Below are 12488 nucleotides of genomic sequence, written 5' to 3' on the forward strand. Positions count from 1 at the left end.
TTACCTTTTTATTTTATAAAGTAAAGATATAAAAATTTTATCTTATTTTTCTTATTTATCTATAAAAATAGACTATTAATTTTGGGAATTTTAAAAATAAAAATATGGACTATTAAGTTAGAATGGGGTTAAATTCAACTTTTGACAATATTGAAATTTTAAAGCCTTTATAAACCAAGTAATCTATAGCTCAAGTGGATGAAATTTAATTTTATGTTACATCACATGGTGATAGATTGATAGAATCGTATCTTTGATATACTACTAATAATAATATCATAAGAACTTTTATTCAAGATAACAAAAAAGAAAAAAAAGAAAAAAAACAAAAAAAAACAAGTGCATACAACTTATCGGTAAAAGATCCTCACTCTTCATAAACAATACTTGCACAAAAGTACATATATAATGATAAAACGACGAAAAGAAACAGAACATTCATCAATCAAGAGCTCATCAAGGATAAAATCTATTCATGTTTGAGAGAATTGGCCACGTCGATCACAAAACGGTATCTCACATCAGCCTTTGCAAGCCTCTCCATCGCAGTGTTGACGTAGTCGATGGGAATAAGCTCTATATTTGCAGTTATGCCATGCTCTGCTGCAAAGTCAAGCATCTCTTGAGTCTCTTTAAGTCCTCCAATCATACTTCCAGCAACTACCTTATTCCCTGTCAATACACACCACCCCATTTATGTATTAATTCAACATTAATTTCATAGTTCTGGGTTCAAAAAAGTTAATATTACGATATGCAAAACATATCACGGGTCAAAGTTGCTATTGATGAATTACCTGTAAGCAAAGAAAATGCTGGTATCTCCAATGGCTTCTCTGGTACACCATGAATAATGAGTTTTCCATGTGGTTTTAGTGCAGCAATCAACGGCGCAATCGGATGGTTTGAAGACACGGTATCGATGATACCATCGAGCGACCACATAGCAGCCTGTATAACATACCAATTAAAAGGATTTAACACTTACCGCTCTAAGTACTCAAGATTCAATCCCCAACATATAGAAAATAACAACTTAAATATATATATATATATATATATATATATATATATATATATATATATATATATATATATATTACTTACCTGCATTTGTTGTTGGTCCTTGCTGTTAATAAAGTGATCGGCTTTAAGTACTTCAAGTGCTTCTTCCTTCTTAGACATAGATGTGCTAAAAACGGTAACTTCCGCACCGAAAGCCTTAGCCATCTTCACAGCAACATGACCGAGCCCACCAAGACCAACCACACCGACTTTCATACCAGGCTTGTCAAGACCATGGAATCTTAAGGGACTGTAAGTTGTGATCCCGGCACATAACAACGGGGCACCAGAATCAAGTGGCAAATTTTCAGGCCAACGGAGGACAAATTTCTCGTTTGAAATCATGTGATCAGAATATCCACCGTATGTGATGGTGCCATCGGCATCGGGAGCACCGTAAGTGAGAACAGCCGCAGGGCAAAAGTTTTCGCTATCATAGACACAACCTCCACATGATCCGCATGAACCCACCAAGCACCCAACACCAACTTTGTCGCCAACCTTAAACTTTTCAACTTTGGTGCCAACTTCTGTAACCACACCCACAATCTCATGCCCAGGGACAATCGGGTACTGGGTCATGCCCATTTCGTTCTTGATATGGTGAAGATCCGTATGGCAGATTCCGCAGTACAATACTTTGAATCGTACATCTTTCTCTCCGGTAGCCCTATATCATAATCATAAATAATCAATCATCGTAATTTCATTTCCATAATTAATACGGAATAAAAAATATACATAAATTTAAGAAAACTATACCTTCTGGAGAAGTTGAATGGAGCAAGTGTTCCGGAATTGTCACGAGCAGCATAACCATATGCCTTGATTGGATGCTCAGTTTCATATGATTTTGCCATTTAGAACAGCGTTGAAGGCTTAATTAATCTGAATTTGTTTAGTACCAGAAATGAAGTTGAATAGATATTGTGTTAATTTGATGAATGAAATGAGGCTTCAGGCTTTGCTATTTATATACATTATAAAAACCAAGATGCAGCCCTACGTAAGCAATTGCATAAGGGTGATGCTGCCTACATGGAGTATAATATTAAAATTTAAGGTCTGCCATCTTTGTTGACTCTTTAACATTTTGAATTATATGTCGCGTAAATGTGGAGCCATGGCAGAATAATGTAAATACGGAGTTGTACGGAAATGACTTTTGGATATTAGTCCCGTCCCCATTGACAATATCTACGCCTAATATGTTTTGTAGAAGTTTTTATATACTCCCTCCGTCCCAGATTAATTGTCCCCAGACAAAAAACACACAGTTTAAGAAATGTCATTATCACACTGTACTTTTTCTGTACTTTTTTCTTACTTTACTGTTTTACCCTCAACTAATTAATTAGAAATCTCTCTCACATTTGTAATTTAATTAATTCATTAGGGACAATATTGTAAACTTTATCAAATTTACTTTCCATATTTAGAAGTGGACAATTAATCTGGGACGTCCCAAAAAGGAATACTGGACAATTAATCCGGGACGGAGGGAGTACTATTTTTTCTTTCTTTTTTTTTTTGAAAGACATGATAACTTTTATTTTTTTGAAAAGCAGAATATTATTAATTTCTCGAGTTTGCAACAATTACAAAGGTACACTCGATATCTACACAAGCATAGAAATACCGAACTAGAATCCTATGCTAATAATTGAAATACACGAATGACTCAAAAAAGAAAACTAATTATACAAAAACACTCGTGGATTATGCAACCAATCATGCCACTCTATCTTTCTTCCTTTACATCTCTTCGCAATCCATTCATAGTTTTTAACTTGTATCTCACTTATCGCAACCGGAGGTGACCAACTTGATTTCTTGAAAACAATTTGGTTTCTATTATTCCAAATGAGATAGCAACATGTCCATTCTACCGCTTGCCATATTTTGCTACCTAATTCGGAACTTTGGTAGGGACAAAACCCGTAAAGGAGATTTCCAAAATAAGGATTAACCGAACCGAACCCCCACCAAGAAAGAACCTTTTTCTAAATAACTCGAACATGTTTGCAATCAAGTAACGAATGTTTTACCGATTCAATATGGTCTTCGCAAAGAGGGCAAAGAACGGAATAGAGATTGATACCCCGCTTGTCAAGTTCGACCAAGACGAGCAATCTTTCCCGCTTTGCCTGTAGTGACCCGAACTTTTCCATGTTTATATATATTAATTGAGATTGATATTTACATGATTAAATGTTTCTAACATGTTAAGCAATCAAACTTGTTAAGACTTGATTAATTGAAATATGTTTCATATAGACAATTGACCACCCAAGTTGACCGGTGATTCACGAACGTTAAAACTTGTAAAAACTATATGATGACATATATATGGATATATATATAGTTAACATGATACTATGATAAGTAAACATATCATTAAGTATATTAACAATGAACTACATATGTAAAAACAAGACTACTAACTTAATGATTTTTAAACGAGACATATATGTAACGATTATCGTTGTAAAGACATTTAATGTATATATATATCATATTAAGAGATATTCATACATGATAATATCATGATAATATAATAATTTAAAATCTCATTTGATATTATAAACATTGGGTTAACAACATTTAACAAGATCGTTAACCTAAAGGTTTCAAAACAACACTTACATGTAACGACTAACGATGACTTAACGACTCAGTTAAAATGTATATACATGTAGTGTTTTAATATGTATTTATACACTTTTGAAAGACTTCAATACACTTATCAAAATACTTCTACTTAACAAAAATGCTTACAATTACATCCTCGTTCAGTTTCATCAACAATTCTACTCGTATGCACCCGTATTCGTACTCGTACAATACACAGCTTTTAGATGTATGTACTATTGGTATATACACTCCAATGATCAGCTCTTAGCAGCTCATGTGAGTCACCTAACACATGTGGGAACCATCATTTGGCAACTAGCATGAAATATCTCATAAAATTACAAAAATATGAGTAATCATTCATGACTTATTTACATGAAAACAAAATTACATATCCTTTATATCTAATCCATACACCAACGACCAAAAACACCTACAAACACTTTCATTCTTCAATTTTCTTCATCTAATTGATCTCTCTCAAGTTCTATCTTCAAGTTCTAAGTGTTCTTCATATATTCTACAAGTTCTAGTTACATAAAATCAAGAATACTTTCAAGTTTGCTAGTTCACTTCCAATCTTGTAAGGTGATCATCCAACCTCAAGAAATCTTTGTTTCTTACAGTAGGTTATCATTCTAATATAAGGTAATAATCATATTCAAACTTTAGTTCAATTTCTATAACTATAACAATCTTATTTCAAGTGATGATCTTACTTGAACTTGTTTTCGTGTCATGATGCTGCTTCAAGAACTTCGAGCCATCCAAGGATTCGTTGAAGCTAGATCCATTTTTCTCTTTTCCAGTAGGTTTATCCAAGGAACTTAAGGTAGTAATGATGTTCATAACATCATTCGATTCATACATATAAAGCTATCTTATTCGAAGGTTTAAACTTGTAATCACTAGAACATAGTTTAGTTAATTCTAAACTTGTTCGCAAACAAAAGTTAATCCTTCTAACTTGACTTTTAAAATCAACTAAACACATGTTATATATCTATATGATATGCTAACTTAATGATTTAAAACCTGGAAACACGAAAAACACCGTAAAACCGGATTTACGTCGTCGTAGTAACACCGCGGGCTGTTTTGGGTTAGTTAATTAAAAACTATGATAAACTTTGATTTAAAAGTTGTTATTTTGAGAAAATTATTTTTATTATGAACATGAAACTATATCCAAAAATTATGGTTAAACTCAAAGTGGAAGTATGTTTTCTAAAATGGTCATCTAGACGTCGTTCTTTCCACTGAAATGACTACCTTTACAAAAACAACCTGTAACTTATTTTTCCGACTATAAACCTATACTTTTTCTGTTTAGATTCATAAAATAGAGTTCAATATGAAACCATAGCAATTTGATTCACTCAAAACGGATTTAAAATGAAGAAGTTATGGGTAAAACAAGATTGGATAATTTTTCTCATTTTAGCTACGTGAAAATTGGTAACAAATCTATTCCAACCATAACTTAATCAACTTGTATTATATATTATGTAATCTTGAGATACCATAGACACGTATACAATGTTTCGACCTATCATGTCGACACATCTATATATATTTCGGAACAACCATAGACACTCTATATGTGAATGTTGGAGTTAGCTATACAGGGTTGAGGTTGATTCCAAAATATATATAGTTTGAGTTGTGATCAATACTGAGATACGTATACACTGGGTCGTGGATTGATTCAAGATAATATTTATCGATTTATTTCTGTACATCTAACTGTGGACAACTAGTTGTAGGTTACTAACGAGGACAGCTGACTTAATAAACTTAAAACATCAAAATATATTAAAAGTGTTGTAAATATATTTTGAACATACTTTGATATATATGTATATATTGTTATAGGTTCGTGAATCAACCAGTGGCCAAGTCTTACTTCCCGACGAAGTAAAAATCTGTGAAAGTGAGTTATAGTCCCACTTTTAAAATCTAATATTTTTGGGATGAGAATACATGCAGGTTTTATAAATGATTTACAAAATAGACACAAGCACGTGAAACTACATTCTATGGTTGAATTATCGAAATCGAATATGCCCCTTTTTATTAAGTCTGGTAATCTAAGAATTAGGGAACAGACACCCTAATTGACGCGAATCCTAAAGATAGATCTATTGGGCCTAACAAACCCCATCCAAAGTACCGGATGCTTTAGTACTTCGAAATTTATATCATATCCGAAGGGTGTCCTGGAATGATGGGGATATTCTTAAATATGCATCTTGTTAATGTCGGTTACTAGGTGTTCACCATATGAATGATTTTTATCTCTATGTATGGGATGTGTATTGAAATATGAAATCTTGTGGTCTATTATTATGATTTGATAATATATAGGTTAAACCTATAACTCACCAACATTTTTGTTAACGTTTTAAGCATGTTTATTCTCAGGTGATTATTAAGAGCTTCCGCTGTCGCATACTTAAATAAGGACGAGATTTGGAGTCCATGCTTGTATGATATTGTGTAAAAACTGCATTCAAGAAACTTATTTTGTTGTAACATATTTGTATTGTAAACCATTATGTAATGGTCGTGTGTAAACAGGATATTTTAGATTATCATCCTTTGATAATCTACGCAAAGCTTTTTAAAACCTTTATCTATGAAATAAAGGTTATGGTTTGTTTTAAAAATGAATGCAGTCTTTGAAAAACGTCTCATATAGAGGTCAAAACATCGCAACGAAATCAATTAATATGGAACGTTTTTAATCAATAAGAACGGGACATTTCAGTTGGTATCCGAGCGTTGGTCTTAGAGAACCAGAATTTTGCTTTAGTGTGTCTTATCGAGTTTGTTAGGATGCATTAGTGAGTCTGGACTTCGACCGTGTTTACTTGAAAAATGATTGCTTAACAAATTTTGTTGGAAACTATATATTTTTAACATGTGAATATTATGTGATATATTAATCTCTTAACGCGTTTGATATTATATGATAGATGTCTACCTCTAGAACAAGTCCCATTGACTCACCTAATAATAACGAAGAGTCGAATATATATTAGACTGATTCACAAGTTCCCGAAGAAGAACCGGAAGAAGAATCAGAACCGGAAGAAGAATCAGAACTGGAAGAGGAGGAACCGGAGGAGGAAATAGAACCGGTGGGGGAAATAATAAAACGGTTAAGTAAAATAAAATCCTCAACCAACCGACCAAGGTTAATTATGGTCAATGGTGTTTCCGCCAAGGAAGCAAAATATTGGGAGGATTACCAATTCTCCGATGAATCGGATTCCGACGAGAATTCCGATGATGTTATAGAAATTACCCCAAGTGAATTTAAAAAGGCAAAAGAAAATAATAAGGGAAAGGGCATAAAAATAGAGAAATCTAATTCCAACCCCGATGAACTTTATATGTATCGTCAACCCCCGAAGCCCTTAAGTTGTAACAATGACCCGGGAACCTCTAAACCACCAGGTTTTTCTAAACCAATGTGGAAAACGACGGCTCGTATTAGGGGAACATCATATATCCCTAGAAACTTGGCAAAACGAACCAAAACCGAAGAAGAAGAAACAAGCGAGTCGGAATAAGATAGTTGTATTCATGTGGTGTAATATATGTAATATAGTGTGCTTATGCTTTATGATATATGTAAAAATTGCTTGTATTAATAAGTATTTTTTTTATGAATCTAACTCTTGTCTATTTTACAGTATAAAAACACAAAATGGATAGACAACCCAATATTTTAAGAGACCTACCCGGAGACATGATTGATGAAATCTTGTCTAGAGTCGGTCATAATTCTTCGGCACAACTATTTAAGGCGAGATCAGTTTGTAAGACATTCGAAGAACGTTCCAAGAATGCCTTGGTTTATAAATGGCTTTCGTTCGAAAGATGGGGGATATCACATTGGGAAATCCATAAGTTACGATGTGTTTACTTTGACACATATATTGCGGGGAACCCAAATGCTATTTTACGCAATGGGTTAAGAAATTATTTTGACTCAATATATCCGAATATTGGACTTCGTGATTTAGAAAAAGCGGCTAACATGCAACATAAAGAAGCATGTTATGCTTACGGATTAGTAATGTTCGCTTCTCACCAAAGTGAGAAAAAGAACATCGGGCTACAACTATTAAACAAAACGTTTCCACAAGTGACGGAGTCGGTAATTGGGGTAAGAAATGAGGTTTTTAGATTGTTACGGGACTGTTGGACATTACGTAACCCTCGTCCCTTTGACGACGTTACAACACGCTGTCTTATCAACGGCCATAACGGTTATGTTCCACAAGACCAAGGATGGGAAGTAATCCTAGTAAAACCAGAATGCATGACTTGTTTCTGGACGTATGAATTACGTGTCTTTATTGCCTTTGCTGAACGACTTGTGTACTAGCTAGAATTATCTTCACAACCATCTTGTATCAAATTTATTGTGTGCTATATTTCATGCTATATGTAAAATAAGCGGTATTGTAAGTTTGTAAAATATTGTGTAAGAGTTTGAACGCGAAATATTATTATAATCAGTTTTTCATATAGAATTGTAGTAGTTGAATTGTATATTAGCTACTAAGTATGAACTTAACGGGTAGGTACTACCCAAATTTAAACTTATAAAACGCTAATATGAAGAAAAAGCTTTTATAAATGAGTTCATATTATGCTATGAAATACTATTAACTACTCTTAATATTCTGTATGATTAACTTGTTCCATTTGACTATTTTGAAGGAAATGGCACCGAATACTCGACACACCGTGAATATGAATGAAGAGGAATTCCGTACTTTTCTAGCTTCAAACATAGCCGCAGTACAGGCTGCACTACATACCAACAATAACCTTGGATCTAGCAGTACATGAAATCGTGTAAGATGCACCTACAAAGAATTCACTGCCTGCAAACCTTTGGAATTTGATGGAACCGAAGGACCGATCGGATTGAAACGGTGGACCGAGAAGGTCGAATCGGTGTTTTCCATAAGTAAGTGTACTGAAGAGGACAAAGTGAAGTACGCTACGCATACCTTCACAGGTTCTGCATTAACATGGTGGAATACCTATCTAGAGCAAGTGGGACAAGACGATGCGTACGCACTACCGTGGTCAGCATTCAAGCACTTGATGAATGAGAAGTACCGTCCCAGAACTGAAGTCAATTAGATCAAGACAGAACTTAGAAGGTTACGAACCCAAGGATTTGATATTACCACGTATGAAAGACGATTCACAGAATTGTGCCTATTGTATCCGGGAGCATTCGAAGATGAGGAAGAGAAGATCGACGCGTTTGTGAAAGGATTACCGAAAAGAATCCAAGAAGATATAAGTTCACACGAGCCCGCCTCCATACAACAGGCATGTAGAATGGCTCACAAACTAGTGAACCAGATTGAAGAAAGAATTAAAGAACCGACTGCTGAAGAGGCCAATGTGAAGCAAGTCAAAAGAAAGTGGGAGGAAAACGGTGATAAGAATCACCAATACAACAACAACAGCAATTACAACAATAATCGCAACAAATATCTCAACAATCGCAACATCAATCGCAACTACAACAAACGGCCCAACAACAACAATAACAACAACAACAACAACAACAACAACAGCAACTACAACAATCATCCCAACAACAATAATAACCGCAACAACAACAACAATCAGAAGCAGCTATGCCAAAGGTGTGAAAAGTATCACTCGGGGTTCTGCACCAAATTTTGCAACAAGTGTAAAAGAAATGGTCATAGCGCGGTGAAGTGTGAGGTCTACGGACCAGGGGTTAATAGAACGAAAGGAACAAATGGTGTCGGAACGAGTAATGGCGGAGCAAGTAGTGTCGGAGCAAGTTATGCCAATGTATTTTGTTATAAATGTGGAAAACCGGGCCACATTATTAGAAATTGCCCGAACCAGGAGAACACGAATGGACAAGGCCGCAGAAGAGTTTTCAATATTAATGCGGCAGAGGCACAGGAAGATCCGGAGCTTGTTATGGGTACGTTTCTTATTGACAATAAATCTGCTTACGTTTTATTTGATTCGGGTGCGGATAGAAGCTATATGAGTAGAGATTTTTGTGCTAAATTAAGTTGTCCATTGACGCCTTTAGATAGTAAATTTTTACTCGAATTAGCAAATGGTAAATTAATTTTAGCAGATAATATATGTCGGAATCGAGAAATTAAACTGGTTAGCGAAACATTTAAGATTGATTTGATACCAGTAGAGTTAGGGAGTTTTGATGTGATAATCGGTATGGACTGGTTGAAAGAAGTGAAAGCAGAGATCGTTTGTTACAAAAATGCAATTCGCATTATACGAGAAAAAGGAAAACCCTTAATGGTGTACGGAGAAAAGGGCAACACGAAGCTACATCTTATTAGTAATTTGAAGGCACAAAAACTAATAAGAAAAGGTTGCTATGCTGTTCTAGCACACGTCGAGAAAGTACAAACTGAAGAAAAGAGCATCAATGATGTTCCCATTGCAAAAGAATTTCCCGATGTATTTCCGAAAGAATTACCGGGATTACCCCCACATCGATCCGTTGAATTTCAAATAGATCTTGTAACAGGAGCTGCACCAATAGCTCGTGCTCCTTACAGACTCGCACCCAGCGAGATGAAAGAACTACAAAGCCAATTACAAGAACTTTTAGAGCGTGGTTTCATTCGACCAAGCACATCACCGTGGGGAGCTCCTGTTTTGTTTGTCAAGAAGAAAGATGGTACATTCAGGTTGTATATCGACTACCGATAGTTGGACAAACTTACCATCAAGAACCGCTACCCACTACCGAGAATTGACGACTTATTTGATCAACTACAAGGCTCGTCTGTTTATTCAAAGATTGACTTACGTTCCGGGTATCATCAAATACGGGTGAAAGAAGATGATATTCCAAAGACTGCTTTCAGAACACGTTACGGTCATTACGAGTTTATGGTCATGCCGTTTGGTTTAACTAATGCACCAGCTGTGTTCATGGACCTTATGAACCGAGTGTGTGGACCATACCTTGACAAGTTTGTCATTGTTTTCATTGATGACATACTTATTTACTCAAAGAATGACCAAGAACACGGTGAACATTTGAGAAAGGTGTTAGAAGTATTGAGGAAGGAAGAATTGTACGCTAAGTTTTCAAAGTGTGCATTTTGGTTGGAAGAAGTTCAATTCCTCGGTCACATAGTGAAAAAAGAAGGTATTAAGGTGGATCCGGCAAAGATAGAAACTGTTGAAAAGTGGGAAACCCCGAAAACTCCGAAACACATACGCCAGTTTTTAGGACTAGCTGGTTGCTACAGAAGGTTCATCCAAGACTTTTCCAGAATAGCAAAACCCTTGACTGCATTAACGCATAAAGGGAAGAAATTTGAATGGAATGATGAACAAGAGAAAGCGTTTCAGTTATTGAAGAAAAAGCTAACTACGGCACCTATATTGTCATTGCCTAAAGGGAATGATGATTTTGTGATTTATTGTGACGCATCAAAGCAAGGTCTCGGTTGTGTATTAATGCAACGAACGAAGGTGATTGCTTATGCGTCTAGACAATTGAAGATTCACGAACAAAATTATACGACGCATGATTTGGAATTAGGTGCGGTTGTTTTTGCATTAAAGACTTGGAGGCACTACTTATATGGGGTCAAAAGTATTATATATACCGACCACAAAAGTCTTCAACACATATTTAATCAGAAACAACTGAATATGAGGCAGCGTAGGTGGATTGAATTATTGAATGATTACGACTTTGAGATTCGTTACCACCCGGGGAAGGCAAATGTGGTAGCCGATGCCTTGAGCAGGAAGGACAGAGAACCCATTCGAGTAAAATCTATGAATATAATGATTCATAATAACCTTACTACTCAAATAAAGGAGACGCAACAAGGAGTTTTAAAAAAGGGAAATTTAAAGGATGAAATACCCAAAGGATCGGAGAAGCATCTTAATATTCGGGAAGACGGAACCCGGTATAGGGCTAAAAGGATTTGGGTACCAAAATTTGGAGATATGAGAGAAATGGTACTTAGAGAAGCTCATAAAACCAGATACTCAATACATCCTGAAACGGGGAAGATGTACAAGGATCTCAAGAAACATTTTTGGTGGCCGGGTATGAAAGCCGATGTTGCTAAATACGTAAGAGAATGTTTGACGTGTTCTAAGGTCAAAGCTGAGCATCAGAAACCATCAGGTCTAATTCAACAACCCGAAATCCCAGAATGGAAATGGGAAAACATTACCATGGATTTCATCACTAAATTGCCAAGGACTGCAAGTGATTTTGATACTATTTGGGTAATAGTTTATCGTCTCACCAAATCAGCACACTTCCTGCCAATAAGAGAAGATGACAAGATGGAGAAGTTAGCACGACTGTATTTGAAGGAAGTCGTCTCCAGACATGGAATACCAATCTCTATTATCTCTGATAGGGATGGCAGATTTATTTCAAGATTCTGGCAGACATTACAGCAAGCATTAGGAACTCGTCTAGACATGAGTACTGCCTATCATACACAAACTGATGGGCAGAGCGAAAGGACGATACAAATGCTTGAAGAAATGCTACGAGCATGTGTTATTGATTTCGGAAACAGTTGGGATCGACATCTACCGTTAGCAGAATTTTCCTACAACAACAGCTACCATTCAAGCATTGAGATGGCGCCGTTTGAAGCACTTTATGATAGAAAGTGCAGGTCTCCGATTTGTTGAAGTGAAGTGGGGGATAGACAGATTACGGGTCCGGAGATTATACAAGAAACTAC

At 35.7% G+C, this 12488-nt stretch overlaps 1 protein-coding gene across 1 annotated transcript; it reads right to left on the reverse strand.

The window, feature by feature from the left end:
- Window positions 1–350: 350 nt before the first annotated feature.
- On the reverse strand, window positions 351–1983 carry LOC139901395 (mannitol dehydrogenase-like). Its single transcript, XM_071884115.1, has 4 exons — window positions 1828–1983; window positions 1108–1735; window positions 798–951; window positions 351–672 (listed from the first exon to the last, which is right to left on the reverse strand). Exons 1-4 carry the CDS (start codon window positions 1923–1925, stop codon window positions 470–472), a joined length of 1083 nt encoding a protein of 360 aa, XP_071740216.1. The 5' UTR covers window positions 1926–1983; the 3' UTR covers window positions 351–469.
- Between the last annotated feature and the right edge of the window lie 10505 nt (window positions 1984–12488).

Source organism: Rutidosis leptorrhynchoides, chromosome 3, assembly GCF_046630445.1.
Source record: "Rutidosis leptorrhynchoides isolate AG116_Rl617_1_P2 chromosome 3, CSIRO_AGI_Rlap_v1, whole genome shotgun sequence".
Lineage (NCBI taxonomy): Eukaryota > Viridiplantae > Streptophyta > Magnoliopsida > Asterales > Asteraceae > Rutidosis > Rutidosis leptorrhynchoides.

Excerpts from the sequence above, each read along its gene's own strand:
- LOC139901395 (XM_071884115.1), bottom strand. The coding sequence starts at position 1,925 with ATGGCAAAATCATATGAAACTGAGCATCCAATCAAGGCATATGGTTAT. Across the intron at positions 1,736-1,827 it reads CCATTCAACTTCTCCAGAAG|GGCTACCGGAGAGAAAGATG; the intron begins GTATAGTTTTCT and ends ATTATGATATAG. Across the intron at positions 952-1,107 it reads AGGACCAACAACAAATGCAG|GCTGCTATGTGGTCGCTCGA; the intron begins GTAAGTAATATA and ends TATGTTATACAG.